At 45.1% G+C, this 23,467-nt stretch overlaps 1 protein-coding gene across 3 annotated transcripts in view; it reads right to left on the bottom strand.

Moving 5' to 3' along the window:
• Positions 1-8,242: 8,242 nt before the first annotated feature.
• The window catches only part of LOC140189928 (polycomb protein SCMH1-like), a 219,880-nt gene continuing 204,655 nt past the window's right edge, over positions 8,243-23,467 (bottom strand). For all 3 annotated transcript variants that reach the window (XM_072246274.1, XM_072246275.1, XM_072246276.1), the window contains 2 exons: positions 20,610-20,755; positions 8,243-8,877 (listed from right to left, as the gene is read on the bottom strand). In XM_072246274.1, coding sequence (XP_072102375.1) covers positions 8,752-8,877; positions 20,610-20,755 — 272 coding nt within the window. In that variant the 3' untranslated portion in view covers positions 8,243-8,751. The remainder of the gene's footprint in view (positions 8,878-20,609; positions 20,756-23,467) is intronic.

Here is a 23,467-nt window from a genome sequence, read left to right as displayed (position 1 = left end):
GGATTTGGGGCCACCGTTCTGGAATGTGATGCTCCTCTGTACACCAGCTCACTCAAACCTGAAGGTTGTTTTATTGCTTTCACCAACGTTTTAGACCAAGACCCATCCTCAGGACTGAGGGGGAAGGGGGAAGATGCCAGAAACGGTGGGAAGGGAAGGGAAGGGAAATAGACTATCTGGAAGGCAGGAGGTGAAGTCGGATGAGGGCAAAAGGTTAAGGACTGGAGAAGAAAGAGTCAGACAGGAGAGAAGAATGGAGGTGTATAGTGGAATTCTCTGCCTCAGGAAACAGTTGAGGCCAGTTCATTGGCTATATTTAAGAGGGAGTTAAATATGGCCCTTGTGGCTAAAGGGATCGGGGGTATGGAGGGAAGGCTGGTACAGGGTTTTGAGTTGGATGATCAGCCATGATCATACTGAATAGCGGTGCAGGCTCGAAGGGCCGAATGGCCTTTTCCTGCACCTATTTTCTATGTTTCTATAGATCGGGTAAATGCAAGCAGGCTTTTTTTCCACTGAGGTTAGGTGGGGCAACAACCAGAGGTCATGGGTTAAGGATGAAAGGTGAAAAGTTTAAGGGGAACACGAGGGGAACTTCACTCAGTGTCGTGAAAGTGTTGAAGGAGCTGCCAGCACTAGTGAGCTTGATTTCAATGTTTAAGAGAAGTTTGGATAGGTACATGGATAGTAGAGGTATAGAGGGCTATGGTCCCAGTGCAGGTCTATGGGAGTGCCGAGTTTAAATGGTTTCAGCATAGATTAGATAGGCTGAAGGGCATGTTTTTGTGATGTACTTTTTCTATGACTCTGACTCTATAAATGGAATTTAACCTTTGGGGTTAAATGTTGGGGTGTATTTTGGAGTTTTTGCAAAAATTAATTTCACCAGCAAAACCAATCTTCAGACCTGAACAGGGATTGTAGATTGAATTTAAAATGTAGCCCTGAACAATAGTTTTCCTGGACCTGTGGACTGGATTTGATTGCAAACCAGACAGTGCTGATTAACATTCACTTTGGGTGCCTGGAGTGTGGGTGTGAAGGTGTGTGAATACTGTATGTAATTCAAAGGAAGCATTGTAGATACATTGTAACTATAGAATTGTCCTGCTGTTATCTTTGATCTTCAGCATATAAAATGTCATGTAATATTGGATTGAACAGGACTCTCCCTCCAAGTGTGTCTCAATATGAAGCCCACTGCTCATTTCTATTGAATAAAACACTTCTATATCCACTAGCTTTAGTGTTTCACTGGTGACTTTGTTCATATTACAACAGTAAACACAGGAAAGTCTGCAAATGCTGGAAATCCAAAGCAACACACACAAAACGCTGGAGGAATGCAACAGGTCAAGCAGCACCTATGGAAATGAATAATAAAAGTCAACCTTTCGGGCTGAAACCCTTCTTCAGGACTGAGAAGGAAGGGGGAAGATGCCAGAATAAAAAGGTGGGTGGGTGGGGGGGAGGGGAAGGAGGCTAACTAGAAGGAGATAGAAAGAGCCAGGAGGGTGAAAAGTTAAAGGGCTGGAGAAAAAGGAATCCTTGTCATCTTTGTTACAGTGCTTGACTATCATGGAAGTGTCAAGTTGAAGATCTTTTTTTAAAAAAAATATTCTTCTTTAAAAAGTTTTTCTGACTAACCCACTGCCCATCTCTTGTCCTGAGCCTCGGATGAGTTGTAGTAAGTCGAGTGATCACCCAGGAAATGTGGTGAGGATTTCTGCTTCTGTCCCTCTTTCAGACCAACATCTCCACCCCCTTCCCCTCAGGCTGAGCAATTCTGCTCTCAATTCCAAGCTCACCCCTGTGTTCTCAGTTGGCCAAGGGATTAGAAAGATTCAGCAAATAGGCTAAGTAAACAGACCATAGGAAAACACAGACCTTGTCTATCACTCTCTGAGTTTCACATTTTGCCTAGTATTGCATTAATCAATGAACACCATCATTTCAAGACAGTTTCCAATTGGTGGAGTCTTTCACAGCAACATGCACTGACACTGACCTGCATAGAAGATTGGCTGATTGGCTGACTGGCTGGAGGCAAAGACTGGGAATAAAGGGGGCCTTTACTGGTTGGCTGCCGATGACTTGTGGTGTTCGACACGGGTCGGTTTTGGGACCACTTGGTTTCACGCTATTTGTCAATGATTTGGATGAGGGAATTAATGGCTTTATGGTCAAGTTTGTGGATGATTCCAAGGTTGGCGGTGTTGAAGCAGAGAGTCTGCAGAAGGACTTAGATTGGGAGGATGGGCAAATAAATGGCAGATGGAATATAGTGTATGATCATGCACTTTGCTAGAAGGAATAAATGGGGAGAAAATTTTAAAAGTCAGAGGTGTAAAGGGACTTGGGAGTACTTGTGCAGAATTCCCTAGAAGTTAACTTGCCTGAAGTTTGAGTGTGAAATAAGGAAGGCAAATGCAATGTTAGTATTCATTTCAAGAAACCTAGACTTTAGGAACAAGGGTGTAACGCTGAGGCTTTATAAGGCATTGGTTAGACTGCACCTGGAGTATTGTGAACAGCATTGGGTCCCTTATCTAAAGAAAAGATGTGCTGGCATGCATTGGGGAGGGTCCAGAGGAGTTTCATGAAAATGATTCTGGAAACAATAGGGCTAATGTATCAGGAACATTCGATGGCTCTTGACTTGTACTCGTTGGAGTTCAGAAGAATGTGAGGGGACCTCATTGAAATCTATCAAATATTGAAAGAGCTAGATAGAGTGGATGTGAAGAAGATGTTTCTTATAATGAGGGAGTCTAGGACCAGAAGGCACAGCCTCAGAATGGAAGGGCATCAATTTAAAACAGAGACGAGGGGGGATTTCTTCTGCCAGAGGATGGTGAATCAATGGAATTTATTGCCATGGATGGCCAGTGGAGGCCAGGCCATTGAGTATACTAAAAGCAGGGGTAGATAGGTTTTTGGTTAGTCAGGCTGGGGGCTAATTGGGAGAAGGCAGGGAAAATAAATTAGTCATGATGGAATAGTGGAGCAGACTTGATGGGCCAAATGGCTAATTCTGTTTCTAGGTTTTATGGTCCAAGGTGTTTGGTGTGCATAAATTATTCCAGGGAAAAGGCCTTTTATGTCACCTGACCTAGAAACCCCCAAAGGATCAAACTCAAAATTCTGCCCAGAGCCAAGTATGCTCTGGTGTAGAAATAGAACACCTTACTTTGTCTTGTATCCTGAACATCACCTTGAATGAGGAAATCATCTGATGAGAATGGAAGGTCAGCCGAGGCTATCGATGAGATGAAGACAGGAATTCAGTCCAGAGCAAAAGTGATGGGTGAGTGATATTGAAGAAAGGTCACGCTAAACAGGAATTATATTTATGCCTATCCAGAAGCATTAAAGCATCTGCAGTTCATTGACCTGGGGACTAAAAGATTGTGTAGCAATTAGCATAACACTCTTTCAACACCAGTGACCTGGGTTCAGTTCTACCCAGTGCTGTCAGTAGGGAGTTTGTACGTTCCCCCGGTGACTGCAGGTGTTTCCTCCAGATGCTCTGGTGCCTTCCCTCAGTCCGAGAACACATGGTTAGTGGGCTAATTGGCCACACTGGTGTAATTGGGTGGCCTGGGGTTATTGGGCCAGAAGGGCCTGTTACCATTTTCTTTTTTTTAAAAAAAACCTTTTGCAATTAATTAGCTCAGCCCATGCTGCAGAGGGGTTGTTTCAATAGCCACAAAGGTCTTGGATGATATCTGTGTCTGTTTGTGTTCTTGTCCAATCCATGATGACAAATCAGCTCTTGCAATACTTAAACATATCTAAGACTAAGACTTATTGGAGAGAAAATTCAAAAATTTGAGGTGCAAAGGGACATGGGAGTCCTCGTGTAGAATTCCCTTAATGTTAATTTGGTTGAGTCAGTGTTGAGGAAGGCAAATGCAATGTTAGCATTCATTTTGAGAGGACTAGAATATAAAAACAAGGATGTAATGTTGAGGCTTTATAAGGCACAGATGAGGCCTTACCTGAGTATTGTGAGCAGTTTTGGTCCCCTTATAAGACATTAAGACCATAAGATATAGGAGCAGAATTAGGCCATTTGGCCTATCGAGTCTGCTCTGCCATTTCATCGTGGTTCAACCATTTCCCCCTCTCAGCCCAATCTCCTGCCTTCTCCCCGTATCCCTTCCTACTCTGTCTAATCAAGAATCTATCAATCTCGGCCTTAAATGTACCCAATGACTTGGCCTCCACAGCTGCCTGTGGCAATGAGTTCCACAGATTCACCACTCTCTGGCTGAAGAAATTCCTCCGTTCTAAAAGGATGCCCCTCTATTCTGAGGCTGTGTCCTCTGGTCTTAGACTACCCGACCGTAGGGAATCTCTTCATCTCTACTTTATCGAGGCTCAGAGCCAACAAATGCTCTTCATATGACAAACCTTTCAATCCCAGAAACATGTTTGTGAACCTCCTTTGAACTCTAAGAAAAGATGTGCTGACGTTGGAGAGGATCAAAGGAGGTTCACGAAAATGATTCTGGGATTGAAAGGCTTGTCACGTGAGGAGCAATTTGATGGCTCTGGGCCTGTACTCACTGGAATTCAGAAGAATGAAGGGGAAACCTCATTAAAACCTGTTGAATATTGAAGGGCCCCGATGGAGTGGACGTGCATATATTGGGGGAGTCTAAGACCAGAGGGCACAGCCTCAGAATAGAGGGGCATCCACCCAGACTGCCCTTGAGAAGGTGATTTTCCACCACGAACCACTGCAGACCTTCTGATGCTGTTGGGAAGGGATTTAGACCATAGGATATACAAACAGAAGCAGGCCCTTTTGGCCCATTAAGTCTGCTCAACCTTTCCATCATGGCTGATTTATTATCCCTCTCCCTCCCGTTCTCCTGCCTTCTCCCCATATACCCTTACTAATCAAGAGTCAATCAACCTCTGCTTTAAATATACCCAATGATTTGACCTCTACAGCTGTCTCTGGCAATGAATTCCATGGATTCAGCAACCTCACATCTAAATGGACGTGCCTCTGTTGTGCTTTTCCATAAGGCATCAGTGCAGAATTAGGACATTCTCCTCAGCAACACACACACAAGATGCTAGAAGAGCATTGAGTATGTGCTGCTTTGTGTTTCCAGCATCTGCAGACTTCCTTGTGTCTATGATAGGCCATTCTCCTGCCTTCTCCCCATAACCTCTGACACCCTTACTAATCAAGAACTTATCAACCTCCGTTTTAAAAGGCCTCCACAGGCGCCTGAGGCAATGAATTCAATAGACTCACCATCCTCTGGCTAAAAAAAAAAATCCTCCCCATCTCTTTTCTAAAGGAATTCTCTTCTGAGGCTGTGAACTCTGGTCTTAGACTCCCCCCAGTACTGGAAACATCCTCTCCACATCCACCTGATCTTGGCCTTTCAATATGCGGTAGGTTTAAATGAGATCCTCCCTAATTCTTCTTAATTCCAGCAACTCAGCTGGTGATCCTACTCAGATAGAGTAGTTTTGGCAATGTTTTAAACACAAATTGAGAATTAGGTGGGTGTAGGGATTTAGGGGGAGAGAGAGAGGAGCAAATAGGCTGACTCCCATCACTGGCATCAAGCAAGGGTTCAAAGATGTGTGGGGAATGGAAAAAATGTAGGATTTCTAGGATTTCAACTCTGCGATGTGCATTGTGTGACGTGACCAGTGTTGAAATCAAAGGGTTGCTACAGAAACACAGTAGTGCTGGAAAAGATGTAGCATGAGTCACCTGGACACTACTGTCCCTTTTATGCAATAGTGCAAGAATCACCAATCCATCACACCACTCATTTTTCCTGATGGTTTTGTCAATAACACCAGTCCTAAACAGGCCAATACACACAATGAGTTAAGACCATAAGCCTTTGGAGCAGAATTAGGCCATTCAGCCCATCGAGCTTGCTCTGCCTTTCCACCATGGCCAAGCCAAGTGCTGATGTCAGTCGGTGCCGTATTTGATGTCTTAGAATAGGTTTGTTGGTCAGCCACTGGCTGGTGGACCAGTGTGGGCTGTACGTGGGGTGAGGGCAGCATTCATAACCTCAATCAGCATAACCAGTGTACAGTGCGGATATGGGCAAGTTGTGGGAGTTTGTTAGCACTCTTGTAGCCCAGCCTAGTCCTGCACCTCTAGTAAAGAGAGAGGGAGTGGATGTGAGGAACGTGAAAAATTGAATACAAGAGTCAGCCATTAACAGTTTTCCTCTGATGCAATCTCTTTGCCAGAGCTCTTCATCATTTGTATTAATCTGTCTTGGTTTTTGTTTGCTCATGCTCCTGCCGAGTCCTCCAGTGGGACCGTATCCTTGTCGTAGGTTTTGGAGGTTTTCATTCCTCAACGATCCAGAGAGCTATGTTACCTGGAGTTAGGATTTTATGCTTTGGTGCTTGGTAGGGTCACCCATGCCCAACAGGTCAAAGGGTAGAGGCCAGACTAGGAGTGGTCCAGGTTCGGGGGTTCAGCTTAGAGTTAACGACCCTGACTGGTCAAGAATAATTGTTATAGAAACAGCAAGGAAGAATCTTTCCGCATCTGAGTGCGACGGTATTCCTGAGTCTCCAGCCAGGACTCGTTTGACTGACGGTAGTGAAAACTGAGAGGAAGCTACTGACACGATGAAGGAAGCCCTGAACACCACCAGAGATGGAGGACCTTCAATGCTACCTAACGCCAGTGGCATATTGGGCTGTAAGTAAAAGCTCCCGGCGGACACTTACATTAAAAGCATTAAATAAATACAGCTTGTCTTATTAATGGTGTAAGGTCATGGAAGGCTTATGCTTACTTGGTGCTGGAAACATACAGTAACTCACTCACTGCCCATTACACTGCTGACATCTTGGGCAACAGGGAACGCCCTCCATCTCTGTCCTTGGCCGTACTGTCGCCACTGATGTAGATGCATTGCTGTTTCCATAACAATTTTTTTTGACCAATCAGGGTCGTTAGCCCTGAGCTGAACCCCCCCTCCCACCCCTGAACCTGGAGGACTGGTGGACCACTCTTAAGTCTGGCCTCTGCCCTTTGACCTGTTTGGCATGGGTGACCCAACCAAGAGCCAAAGCACAAGGCTCTCACTCCAGCCAACATATGTCACTGAGGCACGCAAGCCTCCAAACCACCATAAGGTTGAAGTCTTTTCAGAGGGCTGGAAACAAAATAATGTCTGAACTGGAGCAGCTGACAAAATCTCAAGTGGGCAGAAATCTTGTTCTGCTCATGAATGGACATTGCTGGTTTCTCTTCTGGCAGCAAGGTGGCATAATGCTTTACACTGCCAGCAATCGGGAGTTCAGTTCCCGCTACTGCCTGTAAGGAGTGTGTACGTTTTCCCTGTGACTGCATGGGTTTCCCCCGGGTGCTCTGGTTTCCTCCCACAGTCCAAAGATGTACGGGTTAAGAGTTAGTAAGTTGTGGGGTGGTGCCAGAAAGATGGCCACGCTTTTGGCTGCCCCAAGCACATAGTCAGAATGTGTTGGTCGTTGATGCAAACAATGCATTTCACTGTATGTTTTGATGTACATGTGACAAAGAAAGGTAATCTTTAAATATCTTTAGTGCTGCTCTCCAATGGGATACTTATTTCAGGGAAAAAAAAAGTTCTGGACAAAAATCTCAGGGATGGGTAGAAGGGGTGAGCAAATAGGAGCTTGGGATCTCTAATGATCACTGAAGACAAGGTAATTATTGAGGGTGTGTGCACTCATTTTTCCCACTATTATCAGCGGATGTGCATAGAAGGTGGGGGGGGGGTATGTTCAAAGGGGATGTGGGGGTAAGTTTTTTAACTCAGTGGTGGCTGCCTGGTGTGGTGGTAGAGGCAAATACATTAGAGGCTTTTAAGAGACATTTGGATAGGCACATGGATGTGAGGAAGATGGAGGGATATGGACATGGTGTGCTAGGAAGTATCAGTATTTGGTGTTTTTGATTTGCTTTTTAGCTGGGTCAGCACAGCATTATGGGCTGAATGGCCTGTTCCTGTGCTGTAAACTTCTATGTCTATGTCTAATGTCTGCCCCATAAATTTGAGGACTTGTCTCAACAAAAGTTGGTCCTTGTGCTGGCCCCTGCTTTAAATTGACTGATTAGCTTTGGGACATCAGGCAGGGCATCATTGCCTGCTGTCACTCTTTCGTACAGTGTACGTGTTTGTGAAGTGGTGATGAGGTCACAAGCAGGCGCTAATTACGACCAATACAAAAATACTGCAGATACTGGCAATTCCGATGAAAATTCATTGATGTTAATTGTAAACACTTTTTTTTTCTCTCTCTCTCTCTCTCTCTCTCCACAGAAGCTGTTGGACTTGCTGATTATTTCTGGCCTTGCTTGTTTTAATGCCAATCACTGCCAAACTGATCCAACAGGCGAGAGAAAAAAGTAAAAAAAAAATTACTGGTATAAATTGGCAGAAGTAAATGCTATACAACAGTAATATCTGGAGTGTTTTGTTAATAATACTTCATCTCAGTTGGATAGAAATATTTGTCTGGTTCAGAACACGAGTAGGAAGTGTAATGGTCCGGTCAAAGGCTTTTCCCTTTGTTTCTATGGCTCTATGGAGCCGAAATCTATGCGGCCTCAGTGTACGATTGATCTGTTGACTGGAATCCAAGAAAGATCCTTGGCAGTAGATAGCTGACCCAGAAATGGATAGCAAGGTCTTCCTGGAGTGGTGGCCATGGGTCTCTTGTGAGTTTTGGTTATTTCCTGACACGCTGAGTTCCAGTTTAGAACTTGCCCAGCTTTAGTCTGTCGATGTGGTAGCAGATCTTCAAGGCAGGCCCCAGCTTCAGTCCCATGTACTTCATCATCATGTCGCTCCGTAGCAACAGCAGCGCCTTGCCGTCGATCTCCTGCCGGCAACAGAATTGAACACAGTGTCGGATTAGTTCAGAAACCAGCCAGGTTTTTCTCCCGCAAAGCCACGCACGGTGATTTATCGAAAGCCCTGGGAGAACACAAGGCTGGTTTGTATCGTGATCACAAGAACCAGGTCCAGGGGCCTGTTGGACTTGTTGTTCTCTCGGACAAGGCAGAGGAGATTATTTATTGATTGGATTGATTTATTGAGATACAGCACGGAATAGACCCTTTGAGCTGCTCTGCCCAGAACTTTTCCCCCAGTTTAATCCTAGCCTAAACACAGGACAATTTACAATGACCAATTAGCCTACAAAAGGATGTTGGGAAAAAGCCTGTAGCTGGAAAAGTATGAAATGATTCACTTTGGAAGGTTGAATTTGAAGGCAGAATACAGGGTTATAGGGAGGATTTGTGGCAGTGTTGGGAACAGATGGATTTTAGGGTCCACGTCTATAGATATCTCAAAGTTGCAGCAAGTTGTTGATGGGGTGGTTAAGAAGGCAAATGGTGTGCTGGCCTTCATTAGTCGAGGGATTGAGCTCAAGAGCTATGAGGTAATGTCGCAGCTCTATAAAACTCCGGTTAGACCACACTTGGGAGTATTGTGTTCGGTTCTGGTCACCTCATTATTGGAAAGGCGTCGTGGAGGCTTTGGAGAGGGTGCAGGATGCTGCCTGGATTAGACAGCAAGTCTTGTGAGGATAAATTGAGTGAGCTAGGGCTTTTCTCTTTGGCACGAAGGAAGATTGCAGGTCTGTGGAAGCATGGATCGAGTGGACAGGCAGAGACTTTTCCCCAGGGGTGGAAATGGCCAATCCAAGGGGTATAATTTTAAGGTGATTGGAAGGAAGTATAGCAGGGATGTCAGAGGTAGCTGCTTTACACAGAGAGTGGTGGGTGTGTCGAATGTCCTGCCAGGGTGGCTATACAGGCAGGTACTTTCGGGGCAGTTAAGAAACTCTTAGATAGACATAGGAACGAAGGAAAAACGGAGGGCTAGTAGGCGGAGAGGTTAGATTGTTCAGAGTCGTACTGCTGCCATGGGTAGAGGTAGTAGCAGATATTAGAGTATTGAATTGACTTTACTTACATCCATCGTGTACATAAGGAGTAAAAATCTTTGCGTTACATCTCCGTCTAAATATGCAGTTTATAGTAATTTCTAATAAATACTATATACAACAGGATAGTCAATATAACATAGAAATACAATTGTATCAGCGTGAATTAATCAGTCTGATGGCCTGGTGTGAGAAGCTGTCCTGGAGCCTGTTGGTCCTGGCTTTTATGCTGCGGTACCGTTTCCTGGATGGTAGCAGCTGGAACGGTTTGTGGTTGGGGTGACTCAGGTCCCCAGTGATCCTTCGGGCCCCACACCTGTTTTTGTAAATGTCCTGAATAGTGGGAAGTTCACAACTACAGATGTGCTGGGCTGTCCGCACCACCCTCTGCAGAGTGCTGTGATTAAGAGAGGTACGGTTCCCATACCAGGCAGTGATGCAGTCAGTCAGGATGCTCTCAATTGTGCCCCTTTAGAAACTTCTTAGGATTTTGGGGGCCCATACCAAACTTCTTCGACCGTCTGAGGTGAAAGGGGCGCTGTTGTGCTTTTTTCACTACACAGCCGTGTGTACAAACCACGTGAGATTCTCGGTGATGTGTATGCTGAGGAACTTAAAGCTGTTTACCCTCTCAACCCCAGATCCAATGATGTCAATAGGGGTTAGCCCATCTCCATTCCTCCTGTAGAGGAACTTAAGATACATTTTTAATTTAGAAATAATGCACATAATACAAATCTTCCCAGCCCAACAAGACAGTGCTGCCCAATTGTGTCCATGTGACCTATAACCTACTAACGCGTTCGTGTTTAGAAAGTTCAAGCACTTGGAGGAAACGCTTTGGGTCACGGAAAGAGCATACAAACTCCTCACAGGTAGTGCTGGGAATTGAACCCTGGTCACTGGCGCAGTGACAGTATTAAGCTAACCACTATGCTACTGTGCTGCCACCCCAGACAGGCACATGGCTGACTGGCTGATAGAAAATGGACGGTTATGTTGCAGCGATGCGTTAGATTGTTCTTACAGTAGGTTAAAAAGTCAGTACAACATCGTGGGCTAAAGGGCCTGTACTGTGCTGTGATGTTCTATTCCTTGGAGTGTACGAGACTAAGAAGTGATCTTATACATTTGACACGACGAGCACAGACTGGGTCTTTTTCCCAGTGAAGGGCAATTCACTCAGTCTTTCTGCACTCTGATGAAAGACAGTAATCAGTCTTTTCACAGGGCTGTGGAATCCGGGACTAGAGGGCAGAGGTTTAAGGTGACAGCGGGAAAGATTTAGTGGATACTACAGGGAGAACTGTTGTTTTTACATAGAGGGTGGTTTGTCTGTGAAGCGAGCTGCCATAGGGAATGGTTGAGGCAGATACAATAACTTTGAAAAGGCAGTTGGGCAGGTACATGGATTGAAAAGGTGTAGAAGGTTATGGGTCAGACACTGGTAAATGAGACCAGTGTAGATGGAGTCATCTTGGTTGGCATGGACTGGTTGCCACATCAAAAGAGACAAACTGGTTAAACATAATTCAGTTTTTATCACGTTAGTAATTGTCTAAGACATTGGTGAGACCTAATTTGGAGTATTATGTGCAGTTTTGGTCACCTTCCCACAGGAAATATGTAAATAAGATTGAAAGAGTACAGAGAAAAATTACAAAACTGAATAGGTTAGGACTTTATTCCTTGGAGCATAGAAGATTGAGGGAAATTTTATAGAGGTATGCAAAGTTATGAGGGGTATAGATAGGGTAAATGCAAGCAGCTTTTTCCACTGAGGTTGGGTGGAACTATACAACCGAAGGTCATGGGTTAAGGGTGAAAGGTGAAAAGTTTAAGTGGAACATGAGGGGAAATTTCTTCACTCAGAGGGTAGTGAGAGTGTGGAATGAGCCGCCAGCACAACTGGTGCATGTGAGCTTGATTTCGACATTTAAGGAGAAGTCTGGATACATGGATTGAGGGCTATGGTCCCGATAAAGGTCAATGGGAGTAGGCAGTTTAAATGGTTTTGGCATGGACTAGATGGGCCAAAGGGCCTGTTTCTGTGCTGTACTTTTCTAGGACTCTAAGAATACAAGGCATCAAGATTATGTAACCATGGTAACGTAGCAGTCAGCGCAACACTCTTACAACTCTAGGGGTTGGAGATCAACTCCGCTGCCGCCTGTACGGGAGTTTGTATGCTCTCCCCGCAACCGTGTGGGTTACCTCTGCGTGCTCCAGTTTCCTCCCACAGCCCAAAGACGTACAGGTTAGTTAGTTAATTTGTCACGGTAAATTGTCCAGTGATTAGGCTAGGGTTAAATCGGTGGCTTGTTGGGTGGTGCGACTCGTGGGCCGGATGAGCCTGTTCTGCACGGCATCTCTAAACAAACGAACGTAACCTTCACAATGCAAAGGATCCCACTTTGGCAAAGGTTCAAAGCTGCAAGACATTTGCAATATTCATCAATGCCATTGTGACCCGAGGACTTACAGCACTTTCCTTTGATGTGCCCTGACGGGCTTTAACACAAGTGCCTGCAGAGAGTCACTGTCAGGATGCAGAAGGTTCAGTTCACGAGCAGCCTAACTTTAAACAGAACAAAACACAACTTGTTCCTCGTGTAGCCAAACGGAGCCCATTACCACAGGTATGAGAGAGACCAACACCAAAACAAGGCAGCTTCTCATGTCTGGATAGATGAATCGGCAGAATAATGGTTTGGCCCAGACAAGATGGGCCTGTTTCTGTGCTGTAGTGCTCAGAGTTCAAAGTACATTTATTATTGAAGTCTGTGTACATTATACAACCTTGAGATCCATCTTCTTACAGGCAGCTACAAAACAAAGAAACCCAAAAGAACCGAGACATCCCACCTCTCCCGGAACTTCCGGGAGTCTCCTGCATATGAATAGTGGCTCCCTGATGCCTGCAAATTATATGCAATATCACGGAAATCAATTTTTTTGAGAGCGAGTGAGCGCGAGAGCGACCATGAGAGAGAGCGAGAGAGAAAGCAAGAGCGCTTGAGAGTGCACGAGTGACGAGAGAGAGAGAGAGTGCGAGTGAGAGCGCACCATTGCAGAGTGTTCCAAAAAAAATATAAAATGTACGTCACCCCAGACTACACTAAAGTGTACCCCTGCCTAATAGGGGTCAAAATAATGACAGTGTTGCTCGCTGCACTGTTTGCAACAGTGACTTTTCTATTGCCCATGGTGGGTTAAGACTGTAAAAGACATGTTGAGGTGAGTTTAACAGGTGTCAATCGTTCGTTAGCATAGCTAACATTATTTAAACTAGTTGGCCAGCTGCTAAGGAGCTACTCTATTGCAGACATCCCACCTCTCTCAGAAGTCTCCTGCAAATTGATGATGCTACCTCCCTGAAATGAGTTTTTGCAGAGTGGGATGTCTGAGAACCCATTTAGAAAAAAATGTCAAACACCCAATGTGTAGAGAGAGGGAAAAAGAAACAAATCATGCAAACAATAAAAGTAAACAAATAGCATTCAGAATGAAAGTGAGTCCTCAGACACCAGGCCCAGAGCAGGCCACAGCCTCAGCTTCAGTTCAGCCCGTAGCCGAGTAAGTGTCACTGAGCCTGTAGACACGAAGCCCAGAGCAGATGGAGCAGGCCATAGCCTCCGCCTCAGCTCAGCACATGGCGGAGTAACTATCTTGGAGCCCTCAGACATGGAGCCCGGAGCAGGCCACAGCCTGAAGCCTCAGCTCAGTGCACGGCGGAGTATACACCTTGGAACCCTCAGACACCAAGTCCGGAGCGGGCCCATAGCCTCCACCTCAGCTCAGCGAAGAGCAGCTCTCTTGGTATTCCCCCAAATGCTTTACAAACAAATATTATCTACAATCAGTCTTTGTCTAAGAAACTCCCTGTGGAGAAATCTCTCAGATTTTAATTTTGCTTCAGCTTTTCTATCTGGCGAACAAATAGGAAAGAACTTGTGTTATTCTGAAAAAATCAGAATGACATGAAAAAGTTCCAGGGTTGGGGGGCACGATGCCAGCCTACAGAGGTGGGGTGTAGAGGTTTTGCTGCTTGCTGTGTAGAACCTATTCTCTCCTTGGCATTACGGGGCTGCAAAGAAATGAGGCATCAGGCTGCTGAGCGAGCCTCCAGATGGCTATGGATCAAGAGATGTGGCCCGTGGACCATTGCTGCTGGGACACAAGCCTGGGCCTGATCAACCCTAGTTGGGCTGCCTGGGCGAGGGTGTCTGACATTGAAAGACCCGAAAAACCTGATTACATCACTGATGATGTGTCTCTAGGATGTACCGCAGCACTGCAGTTAGTAACCCTTCTGAAAATGCTAACACCTCAGTTTGCGTCTTTAATTATTTCCTGGCAACAATGAAAAATCAACTTATTCGGATTTTAACCCATGACATACTTAGCAAGTCGATCCACTTGGATGCTTGCATTGTCGAGAGTTTTAAATTTGGATCTGGAGTGCGTCAAACTTCCCTTGAATCACTTTAAGAGATAAACTTATCTCAATGTTCATTTTTAGACTCAGAAGCAGGTTTAATATCACTGGCACTTGTCGTGAAATTTGTTGTCTTTTCAGCAGCGGTACATTGCATACATAATAGAGAAAAACGTGAATTACGTAAGTGTATATACATGTCTATTAAATAGCTAAGTTGAAATAAGCAGATCTGCTGCTGTTTTAAGAGGATTGAAAGTTTCCCAACTATGATGAGATGAATTCTTGACGTAGTGCCTGATGCAATACTGTGCACTGCCAGCTGTAAGATCGAGGTTCAAGTCCTGCTGCTGTAGAGGAGACATTGGAGACGGTTCAGAGAAGATTCACGAGAATGATTCCAGGATTGAAAGCAAGGAACGTCTGGCAGCTCTTGGGCTGTACTCCCTGGAGTTCGGGAGAATGAGGGGGGATCTCATAGAAACATTACAAATATTAAAAGGCATGAACAGATTAGATATGGCAAAGTTATTTCCCATGGTAGGAGAGTCTAGAACAAGAATGTATGACTTCAGGATTGATGGACGTCTATTTAGAACAGAGATGTAGAAAAATTACTTTAGTCAGAGGGTGGTAAATCTGTGGAATTTCTTGCCACGAGTGGCAGTGGACGCCAAGTCATTGGGTGCGTTTAAGGCAGAGATAGATAGGTTCTTGATTAGCCAGGGCATCAAAGGGCAGGGGAATGGGGATGACTGGAGGAATTATGTCAACCCATGATTGAATGGCGGAGCAGACTCGATGGGCCGAATGGCTTACTTCTGCTCCTATTTCTTATGGAGTTAGTATGTGGTCCCTGTGACGGCATGGGCTTCCTCCAGGTGTTCCCGTTTCCTCCCACATTCCAAAGGCATACGGCTGCCTGTAAGGAGACGAATCCCAAGACTTTGATTGTAAGTGTACTTTGAACTTTAAGGATTAGTGAGCTGCGGGCATGCTTTACTGGTGATGGAAGCATGGTGATACTTGTGGGCTTCCCATTGTAATACTCACCGATTTGATTGGATGCAAGCAACATATTTTACTGAATGTTTCAATGTATATACATCGAAACTGCAGTGAAATGTTAATCTTTATAGAACATAGATCAGTACAGCACAGGAACAGGTCGTTCAGCCCACAATGTTGTGCTGAACCAGCTAAAAAGCAAATCAAAAACACCCAAACACCAATCCCTCCTACCCTCACCATGTCCATAATCCCCCCTCCCCATCTTCCTTACATCCATGTGCCTATGCAGATGTCTCTTAAAAGTCTCTAATGTATTTGCCTCTACCACCATACTAGGCAGGGCATTCCAGGTGTCCACCACTCTGAGTAAAAACCTTACCCTTCACATCCTCTTCAAACCTACCCCCTCTCACCTTCAATGCATGCCCTCTAGAGATTTCCACCCTGGGAAACAGATACTCTCTGTCCACTCTGTCTATGTCTCTCATATCTTGTAAACCTCTATCAGATCTCCCTGCAGGCTCCAACACTCCAGCAAAAACTACCCAAGTTTATCCAGCCTGTTGTGATAGCACATGCCCCCTAAACTAGGCAGCATCTTGGTAAACCTCTTCGGCACCCTCTCCAAAACCTGAACATCCTTCCTATAGTGGGGTGACCAGAACTGTATGCAGTACTCCAGATGAGGTCTATAAAGTTGCAACATAACATTTTGACTTTTGAACTCATTGCCTTGACTAATAAAAGCAAGTATTCCATAAGCCTTCTTAACCACCTCTTCGTCCTGTGCAGCCACTTTCAAGGGTCTATGAACTTGGACCACAAGATCTCTCTGCTCAGCAACACTGTTAAGGATCTTGCCATTAAAAGTGTTGCGTCGCCTTGCATTTGCTCTAACAAGGTGCAGCACACGTTTCTCTGGGTTAAGAATCTAACCTTTATCTTTAAGTCTTGTGACTGCGTACCTTCCTGTCTACTAAACTTTCTCTATCTGCATTGTTTTCATATCTTGTACTTCCTCAATGCACGGTTGTAGTGAAATGTTTGCTATGAATGGTATGCAAGACAGGGTTTTCATTGTATCTTGGTACATCTGACAGTAACAATCCAATCTACCAGCTATTGGGTTGATTGAAATGGCCCAGTAAGTTCAAAGAGATGGGTAACAAATTCTTGCCTTGCCAGTAATGTTCATATCCCAAACCATAAAGGATCCCAGAGCACACCCACAAACAGATGAGAATGAGAGGTTTTTAGGGTGAAAGTTGAACTGTTTAAGAGAAACGAGGGGGAGCTTCTTCACTCAGAGGGTGGTACGTGTGTGTGGACAAGCTTCCAGTGGAAGAGCTGGATTTGGGTTTGATTACAACTTTTACATCACAGCAAATAACACAACGCTAGATTGAACTGAACTGAATAAGGAAGTAACTCGGAAAATGTTTAGCTCGGTTGGCTGATGGTTGGGTTGAGTTGTTCTCTGATCTCGACAATCCATTCGCAAATGTTTCATCACCATACGAGGAGACATCATCAGTGCACTGTTCATTTGTGGTGTGTCCTCGAATGCCTGGCCTTTATATACTTATCAATCAGCTGATTGGTCATCATTGCAGAAACTCAATTGTGATGTAGGGAGGGGGTCTCGTCGCTGATTGTTTGCGTGGCGAACTCTACACTCTGTGTGTATGGTCTGGAATTTTGCCTGCATTGGCTTATAAATAGGATCAAGGTCTACATGTCTGTTTACAGAACTGTATACGGAAAACCAGTCTTTTAGGAATTCTCTTGCATGTCGCGTGTTTGTTTGCGCCATGACTTTCATTGACGCCTAGTGAATTTGCCCCTCGCGACCTTTGTGGGTAGAGGCGGAAGTGGCTGCCCTACTGCTCCAAGAACATGGAATTTCAGTCATTCCAACAGCAACATTGAGCAGCGTACTTTATTCTAAAAGAATGAACCAAGCCATTGGATAAGACCAATGTGGTCTACAAAATCCAGTGCAGAGACTGCAGCAAATATTATGTCGGCCAAACTGGAAGAAAACCACCCATGAAGATCCATGAACGTCAACTGGCTGTTAAGTGACATGACCAACTCTCCCTGGTCTCTACCCACGAAGATCAAGAGGGGCACAAATTCGACTGGGCATCAGTGAAAGCCATGGCGATTTGTTCTTTGCTTTTTTTTGGGCGTTGAGGATTTTGATGGCATTTTTCTTTGACCAGGTTCCATGGTTTTCTTGTTTTGTGGCTCTCTGTGTGAAGATGAATCTCAGGGTTGTACACTGTATACGTGCTTGGATAATAAATAAACTTTGAATCCTGGATGTTTACAGCAAATTTGGATGGGTACATGGATGGGATGGGATGGTTATGGAGAGGTACGGTGAGGAATTGAGGATATAAAAAGTCATTTTGAACCTATGTAACCCCTGGCTAAAAGAATAATTGGGACTGAATAGGAATTTTTGAACTGAAGTAAACTGTGCTTTCAGCAGTCAGCTAAGACAGGCTTATAACAGTTCTCCCGGTTTGTAAAGAGACATTGAGAGTTTGACAACATTGTACATTGTACCCTTGGTTGAGTAGGGAGAGAAGGATCACAGATAAGGACAGGAATGAACATCCATCTGAGATTAAGCCTTGATCTGGCAGACTCTCTTATCTGTAACTAAGTTTTGCACCAACAGACTTGGTAACCGTACCAGTTCAAATAACATCTGGCAACAGTAATGCACGGGGCTTACTATGTATAAATATACGGCTGTAACCTGAGGGAGCAGGCCCACTTGTCGGATGGTGGCAGTACTTGCGTGCCTTCCCTTTGACAACTGAGTCTCAAACTCCTGCAGGAGGGTGCGCAATAAACTGTGGTAACTTTAAGAAGCTGGTCTCCCGAGTTTTATTCAGACTCAACTTTAACAGTGGTCTGGGTGCAGGTCGATAGGATTAGGCAGGTTAATAGTTCAGCACGGATGGAATGGATGGATCTGTTGTGCTTTATGACTCTATCTGTAACCAAGTCAGTGGGTCAAGTCATGAGATTTATGGCTGCAAGGGGAGATGGGCAAACAAATGTGTTTTGGTCTTCCCAAGGATGAATTGTGCCTGGTTCTGGATTGACCGTGCCTGTCGATGGGAAGACGGCGGACTTTGAGAGAGGGATGCGAGAGGAAGGACGCTGAATGTGGTTCGATTCACCCATCACCGGGACATGACTGCAGTGCAAGAAGTGACCTCCCCGTAGTCTCTGCCACTGGGAAAGGCACAGGGCACCGTACGGGATCAGTCCAGTGAGGACAAAGGAGGTAAACACAGGAGATCCTGCAGATGCTGGAACCCTGAGCAACACACACAAAATGCTGGAGGAGCTCAGCATTTGTGGAGGGGAATAAACAGTCGGTGTTTTGGGTCGAGACCCTTCAGCAGTACTCGGGACATCGAGCCTACCCCATAGCTGCTGATTGATATGCTGAGTTCTTCTAGCATTTTGTGTTAGCATCTCAGAAGGAAAGGTGCGAGTGGTGATGTCCCACGAGCCTACGCCCATCGTGGTGGCACAGGGCACAGGTTTGTGACAACGCTTTTGGAGTAGCTAGGCGGCTGCATTTCTGCATTACACAGTAGATCATTCAAGAAGCAGTGGGTCAGAATTAGAATTAGGTCTAATTTATCAAATGTAAGGCCCAAATCATCTTTACATTCAAACTACCAAGTTTGTATTGTGTGATTTTTACCTTCAAACAAACCAAGCCTTCAGGAATGACTTATTTCCATTTATGCTATGGTTTTTTGATAAAACTTCTGAGCATCATGGCGATTAAAATTATTACCGAGAACTACACCATAAAGACGGCAGAGGATAATTACTGATGTAGCTACTTTGAATTACAAGTCATTTGCCATGGGCTGAGTACTGAACGTGGAACCTTCAAATGAAGTTACTCAATTTAGAACACAGAATATAGAAGAGTACAGCACAAATAAAGGCCCTTCGGCCCACAATATTGTGCTGAACCAGCTAAAAAGTAAATCAACAACACCCAAAAGCTAATCCCTTCTACCTACACAATGTCCACATCCCTCCATCTTCCTCACATCCGTATGCTTATCCAAACGTCTCTTAAGAGCCTCTAATGTATTTGCCTCTACCACCATACCAGGCAGTGCATTCCAGGCATCCACCACTCTCTGAGTAAAAAAAAACTTACCCCTCACACCCCCCTTGACCCTACCCCCGCTCACTTTCAATGCATGCCCTCTGGTGTTAGAGATTTCAACCCTGGGAAACAGATACTCTCTGTCCACTCTATCTGTGCCTCTCATAATCTTATAAACCTCTATCAGATCCCCTCTCAGCCTCCAGAGAAAACAACCCAAGTTTATCCAGCCTTTCATGACAGTACATTTCCTCTAAACTGGGCAACATCCTGGTAAACCTCTTCTCCAAAGCCTCAACATCCTTCCTATAGTGAGGCAATACTCCAGCTGGGGCTTAACCAAAGTTCTATAGTTGCAACATAACCTCTTGACTTTTGAATTCAATGCCTTGACTAATAAAAGAAAGCGTTCCTTGAGCTGCCTTAACCACCTTATCAACTGTGTCGCCTTTTTCAGGGATCTATGTCGGACCCCAAGATCTCTCTGCTCAGCAACACTGTTAAGGATCTTGCCCTTAATGTACTGCCTCCTTGCATTTGCCCTACCAAGGTGCAACAGCTCACATTATTCTGGGCTAAACTCCATCTGCCATATCTCTGCCCATATCGGCAACTGATCTATGTCGCGTTGTAGGAAGAAGTTAATCCAAAACTCAAAAGGAACACTGAATTTGCAGGAGGGTGTTTAGTGAGGAATAACTTCACTGCTATTCTTCAACAGAACAGTGAAGAAGATGAAGGCTTTTTTCCTTCCCTAATCAACACCAATGATCAGACGGATACCTGAACCCAACTACTCCATGTTCAACACACAAAATGCTGGAAGGACAACTCAGCAGGTCAGGCGGCATCTATGGAGGGGAATAAACAGTCAATGTTTTAGGCCGTGACCCTCCATCAGGTCTGCAGAGAAAGGGGAAGAGGCCAGGATAAGAAGTTGGGGGAGGGAGAGAGGAAGTACAAAAGGCCCTTTTGAGCCTGCTCAGACATTCGTGGCCAATCCTCTGGCTTGGCTCCATTTTCCCGCCCCATCCCCCGCACCGGTGGACATACGTGTTTTCGGAAGAGGTCTGCGTGCGGGCCCAATGACTGTGGATCTGCATCGCGGATAAACTGCATCACATCCTCCACCGCCCAGTTGGATGGGTCTCTGCTGATCATACGGGGTGGATCCCGTGACGCTGTAAACCTGTCAGAGCCTAGAGAGAGGAACAAAACAGAGTAGTTGCCAAGATTATCCTCAGTACTGGTGTCCAACAAGGCTGCATCCTCAGCTGCCCACTCATAGTTCCAAGTACATTTATTATCAGAGTATGTATACAACCTTGAGATTCGTCTCCTAACAGGCAGCCATGAAACAAAGAAACCCAACAGAAGCCATTAATAAAAACATCGTTAAACACCCAATGAGCAGAGGAAAAAAATCATGCAAACAATAAAAACAACCAAATAGCATTCAGAACTGAAGTCCACAAAGAGAATCCCTCCACAGACCCTTAGTTCAGCGTAGGGCGGAGCTGCGAGTTGGACCCCCTTGTTCCTCGCCTCGCACCCTGACACCTTGACCCGGTGCCTAAGTCATCCAAACACCGCGTTCAGTCGCTTTGATACGCTCTGGGGTGTGGACTCCACTGCCCTGACTCGGACTGTACCCAACCTCTCCAATTAGGCCCAGCACATCAACCAATTGATTCTCGAGTCCTCCTCGCCTCGCCTCGCCTCGCCTCAGTTCTGCCACATCAAATTGCCTCCAAGTCCAAAGGGAAGTTAGACTATGGTTTGTGATGATTGTTTTCCAGAAAGAGAGGGAGTATCTATTGCCTGTACGTTCGTGATGGCGTGGCCAGATCCTGCTTTCACTCTGTCTACAATTTTGTCTCCGATCTCATTCCTTTGTGTTGGGCGCATTGCCAAGTGGTTAAGGCATTCGTCTAGTGATCTGTAGCTGTGGCAGTGTGTTTGTGTCCTTCAGCAAGGCACTTAACCACACACTGCTCTAGTGTCTGTGCGAGGAGTGGCGCCCCAGACTTCCAATCTGCGCTTTGTAAGGCATGAAAATGCCCGACGCAGGCCTCTCATGGTCTGAGTCGACGTTCCCTCCCTCCCCTCATTCCTTTCCCTTTTGCTGAATCTGTCCATTTCACACTGGACAACAATTTTTTTCCGAAAGTGTTGTTGCTTCTTCAGAAATGTCTTTGTTTATGATGGACCGCTTGAAGCTGAACACAAATATAATTGCAGACTACTTGTATCACATGGGAATTTGGAGAAACAAGAAATTAACCTTAATTGAATATAATGGGATTAATTGCATTACAGTGCTGATGCTTTGTAATAGTTCAACTCAACTAAAAATATTTTGTTGATGATTTTCATTTGTATTCAGTGTCTGAGGCTTCTCACTTAAGTGTCCAACAATAACCAGCCAGGTTTCATGGATTACAGTTGCCCAGATACCATTTCTCCATGACCACAATGTTCTGGTGAAACCTTTCATCATGCTCGTCACTGACAGCACCAAGATTTGCAACAACGAAGTCTAAATGGGAATGCAGAAAATGAATCTTTAGTGACATGTTGCACTTCATGGTTTTTTATGCTTGAAGCATGTTGTCAACCAGCTGCACGTAGTTTGATGCCCAGTAGTTGCCAAGAAAATTTTCAACACCAGCCTTGAATGCCTTCCATGTGATTTTCTCCGGTCCCACTAGAAGTTTGAACTGCCTGTCATTGATGACCTGTTTGATTTGTGGACCAATAAAAATACCTTCCTTTAATCTCGGCATCAGTTATTCTGACTTGAACAGTAATGTGTGGTAGGGAAATTTCATGGTGATTTTCATGATCTGCAGCCTAAAATCCATAAGGTACACCCAAAAGTATTCAGGGAAACAAAATATTTGTTGTCCAATGTTTTAGCCAGTTCAGGTAAGACACAGTGTTCAGTTTGTTTCAGTTCATGGACGCAGACTATTTTTCTTTTACGTTCGAGTTGATTCTTCTGCCTTAAGAAAGAGCATTCCATGAGTAACTACTAATTTGTAAGTGATCTCTGATTTACAGGTTATCAGTAGGTCCTTCATAATGTATGCTTTTAATTATTTCAATCCAGGAAACAACAGCCCCCACTTCTTCCACCACCTGGTGAGAACTAAGACATTTGTTTTATCTACTTGTCCATGGACCTTGATCTGATCCAGCTAACTGTTCTGCACATTTTTAATTTCTTCAGGCTAACAGTCCCCACTCTGGCCTCTTACCTCTTTTCATCTGCCTATCGCCTCCCCCTGGATCCCCTCCTCTTTCTCCTATGGTCCACTCTCCTCTCCTATCAGATTCCTTCTTCTCCAGCCCTTGACCTTTCCCACCCACCTGTCTTCACCTATCACCATCTATCTATCCTCCTTCCCCTCCCCACTCCACCTTTTTATTCTGGCATCTCCCCCCCTCATTGCTTCTCAGTCCTGAAGAAGGGTCTTGGTCTGAAACATCGACTGTTTGTTCATTTCCATAGATGCTGCCTGACCTGCTGAGTTCCTCCGGCGCTTTGCGTGTGTGTGTAGTGGTGTTTCCAGCATCCGCAGACATTCTCGTGTTTATAACAGTCTCCACTCCCTCAGGAGGCTAAAGAAATCTGGCATGTTCCCTTTGACCCTGCCAATTTTTTTTTATCACTGCTTGTGGTGCATGCCCACGTCCACGAGAAGCTGCAGAGGGGTGTGGACAGAGCTCAGCACATCACGGAAACCGGCCTCCCCTCCATCGACTCCGTCCACACTTCTTGCTGCCTCAGTAAAAGAGCCCACCACCTCGGACATTTTCACCTCTTCCCCCCAAACCCCCACCCACTGGGCAGAAGGTACGAAAGCATGTATCACCAGGTTCAAGAACAACATTTATTTCAATGTCAT

The sequence above is a fragment of the Mobula birostris genome, chromosome 29, assembly GCF_030028105.1.
Source record: "Mobula birostris isolate sMobBir1 chromosome 29, sMobBir1.hap1, whole genome shotgun sequence".
Taxonomy (NCBI): domain Eukaryota; kingdom Metazoa; phylum Chordata; class Chondrichthyes; order Myliobatiformes; family Myliobatidae; genus Mobula; species Mobula birostris.
The sequence above is the reverse complement of the archived record's forward strand: the minus strand, read 5'-3'. Positions and strand labels throughout refer to the sequence as shown.